This window comes from Lutjanus erythropterus, chromosome 15 (assembly GCF_056507025.1).
Source record: "Lutjanus erythropterus isolate fLutEry1 chromosome 15, fLutEry1.hap2, whole genome shotgun sequence".
Classification (NCBI taxonomy): Eukaryota; Metazoa; Chordata; class Actinopteri; order Lutjaniformes; family Lutjanidae; genus Lutjanus; species Lutjanus erythropterus.
Genome location: NC_139331.1, coordinates 7486698 through 7491221, shown reverse-complemented (window position 1 = coordinate 7491221; position 4524 = coordinate 7486698). Strand labels below are relative to the sequence as shown.

The 4524-nt window shown below is 35.0% G+C and overlaps 1 protein-coding gene across 1 annotated transcript; it reads left to right on the top strand.

Moving 5' to 3' along the window:
• Positions 1 to 324: 324 nt before the first annotated feature.
• On the top strand, positions 325 to 1122 carry LOC146313971 (trace amine-associated receptor 1-like). The gene has a single exon (XM_084738211.1). The coding sequence runs from the start codon at positions 325 to 327 to the stop codon at positions 1120 to 1122; it is 798 nt and encodes a 265-aa protein (XP_084594337.1).
• Positions 1123 to 4524: the final 3402 nt, after the last annotated feature.

Sequence of the window (4524 nt, the reverse complement as noted above, 5' to 3'; positions counted from 1 at the left end):
AAATGAGCCCAGAATAACAACTCTGATCTGAATATACTGCTCAGTGGAACAGACCAAGAGCTCCCATCAGTACAGATGCACAAACCAAACAGACACAGAGTGAAACACAGAACACTAAACTTTACTGAAAATCTTTCTCTACAGGAAATTATAAACTATTCATTTTCTTGATTTAAGGGATGTTATTTCAAACACTGCCTCAATATTAATGATCATTTCTGCATGAAACGTAACTTTTCTGTCAACAGGTCTGATGATGATGTTAACAGCATTGTCTGTCTTGAAACACTTCTTGATGTACCTGACCCCAGAGCTCACCCCCTGATGCATGCATTTTATTTTTTTGCTGTCTTTTTATCATTTCTTATAATATGTGGAAACCTTCTTGTAATAACCTCTATTATTTACTTCAAACAGCTCCACACTCCTACAAACTTCCTCATCCTTTCTCTCGCTGTAACTGACCTTCTTCTTGGGGTTTTACTTTTGTTGAATGTCATGGTACCAGCTACAGAAAGTTCCTGTTCGATACTAGATTATTTTGACATGTATCTGAGCTCATCTTCTGTTTGGAACTTGTGTTTTATTTCTGTTGACAGATATTTTGCTGTGTGTCAGCCTCTGAGGTACAGAACTAAAATAAATTTCTATGTTATTGTGATCATGATCCTGGTGAGCTGGATTTTATCTGGTTTTAGTCTCTCAATTTTGGGTTTAACATATGTTTTTTCTTTTTATCTCCCAGCTATCATAATGTCTATCATCTATCTAAAGATTTTAACAGTGGCACAGAGACAGGCACGCAGCATCCACAACACAACCTGTCAGAGCACAAAGTCTGAAAGTAAGATGGAGAGAAAGGCGACTAAAACTCTGGCTATTGTGATGGGACTTTTTCTGATCTGTTGGACTCCTTTCTTTCTTTGTTGGACCATTGACCCTTTGATTAATTTCAGTATACCTTTTGAACTGTATTATACATGTGTGTGGCTTGGATGGTCAAATTCGATGCTCAATCCATTCATCTATGGTTTCTTTTACAGCTGGTTTCGATCCGCTTTCAGAATGATCATTTCTGGGAAAATATTTCAAGGTGATTTTACTCATTGTAAGCTCTCTTGACTCATGACTTGCTGGTAATCATCACTAGTTTGGCTCTGAAGATTTTAACTGTTAACAATAATCGTTAATGTCTGTAAATAATCACAGGATCCACATATCTCATAGTTTTCCTCATTTCTTACTGTATGTATTCAGTCATAGATGCTGCATAATGAATGCAGGAGTACAGCTCTGAAGTTCTCTGAGAATAAAACTTCAGCATTTAATGTTGAAATGATCTCATAGTAGTAGTTTTTAGTCAGTGTCTTCATCATTTGTTTTGGTTGCAGATGAAGACAGAATAAAGAAACAGAAGTTTCATCACTAAATATCTGCAAAGTTCTTCAATTGTAGTAACATCAAAATTGTCCATAATCACAGTTCCCATCACAAAAGTAGCTCAAGTAAAGAATGATGGATTACTTTTGTCTCTGTTCAGATAAAAGGTTTATGGATGTACACATGAGCATCATTTAAAGTAGGAACAAGTTTTGATGCAACTTCATAAGTTCTCATTCTGTCTCTGCTTTGACACTAAGATGTTGTGATTTCAAGACTAAGCAGAGAAAATGTCCATTTATACAGTCCATGATGATCATGGCCATTTATATTGTCCACACTACAGTAATGTGTCATTTATTGAGTCATTATTAGTGGACACTTGGCTTGCCTTTGTGAGACAGTTTCTAAAGGATTCATATTTACAAAACAGTACAAGCCTTATTTTTTTATTTTTTAATCTGAACACTGTATGTGTTTTCAGTTGTGTTTCAAATATGTATTCTCATTTCTTAGAGAAAAAATCTGGACCTCAAAATGCTGCCAGATGGCCCTCCGATTATTTTCTCAGTCACAATAAAAATCATTCGATTGACTTTTTTTCCCAGGAAGGAGGGACAGATATGCCAATTTTGGATGATGGTCTAAATTAGGCTGTTAGTAACAGAGAGAAGACTGATTTACATGATGGTTTTTCAGGCTGTTCAAAGTGTAAATATGGGCTGTAGAGGAGCGAAAAGTTACACAAAGGTGAAGATAATTCTGATCCCATCAATGTATATTACAATCTAAAAGAGTTTAAATAAGCTGCTCTTTCTTTTCCTGGTAGGATGGAAGAGGTTCCAGTTATGTTTAATGTTGTAACCTGTAACTAAAATGCAGTTGCAGATTTTAAAGTAGTTTCAAGTAAAATATCTGAAATGTCAAACCTTGAGCCAAGTTAATAAGTTTTGGTAGTATATCAGTCAACCTGAAAATAAAGAATTTGAAAGAAATATGAGTTGTGGTCCCTTTAATCTTTAATCTCTTTCATTTTATCTTATAAGTAATGTTATTATTAATGTGTATTCATTAACTGGCGCCTGGCCTCCTGTCATTTTGAAAAGTGTCCCCTGGTTAAAGTGAGTGGAGTAACCCTGCTGTAGGGGTTCCTGGGACAAAAATGAGTTTCACTGTGCATCATTTCTGTAGCAATTACTATGTGGCAGTTTGATTAAGCACAAATGAATTTAGACTGATGTGACATGTAAGCACAAGATGAACTGAAATAATGAGGGCTGTGAGAACTCAGCTGTGACTTCTACAAAAAATGGCCGGGACATCACAGTCTTGTCTTTTATACTCTTTACTTGAAAGACTGCGCATTATTGCACGGACAAATGCTCAGCACTGAACTGGTTACATTCTCTTGAGCTAGCATGACTTCACTTTCTTCTTCTGAACGGACACCTTTTTTTTCTTCTAACTCTGGAGTAGAACATTCCTGCACCTTGTGGTCTATATTAGCCACTCCACACAATTTTAACTCCTAATACTACAGAAAATGCCTTCATCCTTTTCATATTTTTAACTCATTTTAACTGTATGTTTTTGACTATATGAATAATTTTATAAATTACAGTATCAGTGAACTGAAGATACAACAATGGCTCCTCTACAAGATGGTGAAACAAGTGCATCTAGTCAGGGTGAAGTAAAGAGCAATTTAATACTCAGACACAATATCTGTCTTTGTCTCTTCCCATATGGAAAAGATATAGATAAATTTTATAAAGTTTTTGTCTCTTTTATCTGAAACTTGTAAGTTATGCATAAGACAGTCAAGCCAGATATACAATCCTTAGTAAAGTTCGACAATATGAAACTTGTATGATTTGGGAACTTATAAGAACAGTATATGATAGTAATTTCACATACAATATCCTTAGTAGATCAGTGTTATATCAAACTTCTATGAGCTGGACAACTATCAGTGAAAGTAAAATCTGAAAGGTTTCATAGAAAACACTTAGAAGACGTATGTGAGGTGCCACATATATAAGACATACATTCTCTTCTGACTACTGAATTTTCCTAAAATTATTACATGGGTAATATTTGTTATTTAAACCAACTGTGGCCATTAAAATTAGCAAAATGATTTTGTATTCACACAGCAAATATTAAAAATCCCCATGGAAAGTATTCAATATGAAGCAAAGAGATAGAAAAAGACTAATTCATTCCTTTCTTGCTATAGAAAGACTTTTAATTTTGCACAAGATTAGAATAACATGCAGTGCAAAATGTCTCACATAAGAATACGTGTGCATTTTGTCTTTACTGATATGTGCCGCTTCAGTTTAGTTACACTGCTAATAGTTTAGACAGAAATGTTTCCTTTTCAGCTCAGAAACTCAAAATGAATAAGTGACTTCACATTTAGTTAACATTGATTCACTTACAGTAATATGTGTTCAGTAGCTGACATACACTTGAGCTGGACTGTGGACACTGAATATACATACATGGCCTAACTACCTGAGTAGCATTTATGGCTTTGTGAAAGCCTGTGGGAAAGTGGACAGTTGACATGTAGCTCAGTTGAGTTTTGATATGAGAACCTCTGGCTAATTTCTGCACTGTGCAACTACCATAGTTTCCTATGGCATATAAACACTGGTCACCCATGTCAATAAAGTGTGAGACTCTAAAAATACTCCCATCCTTTAAAAGTGCAACAGAGTTGTTTCTTTGTTTTGTTTTGCTTTAGGTATGACCATGAATCTTCCATCAATACACCTGTAGTGTTGTGTCTCAGTGCAAAGGAGAGAATCGAGATGATGCTTTGCCCTTCCGTTAGTCCATGGGAGTGGACATCTATTTCTTGAGGAACACTGTCCTAAAATTATTGAAAAAAGCAGAACTGTATTAAACCTTATCAGGTTTCAATTTCGGTTGACTGTACTTAGCATAAAAAATAAACACAAGGAACAACACAAGGAAAAAAAAGAGGATGAATTCAATTAACCGCAAAAACTGTATGTCTGCATTTTGTTACAGTTTTTCAAATGACAACTAAATGTAATATTCAAAAATGTAATTAACCTCATATGCGAATGCTGTAGTTTGCCTCACCTGTATCATTATGAAAGATTCTGCTCT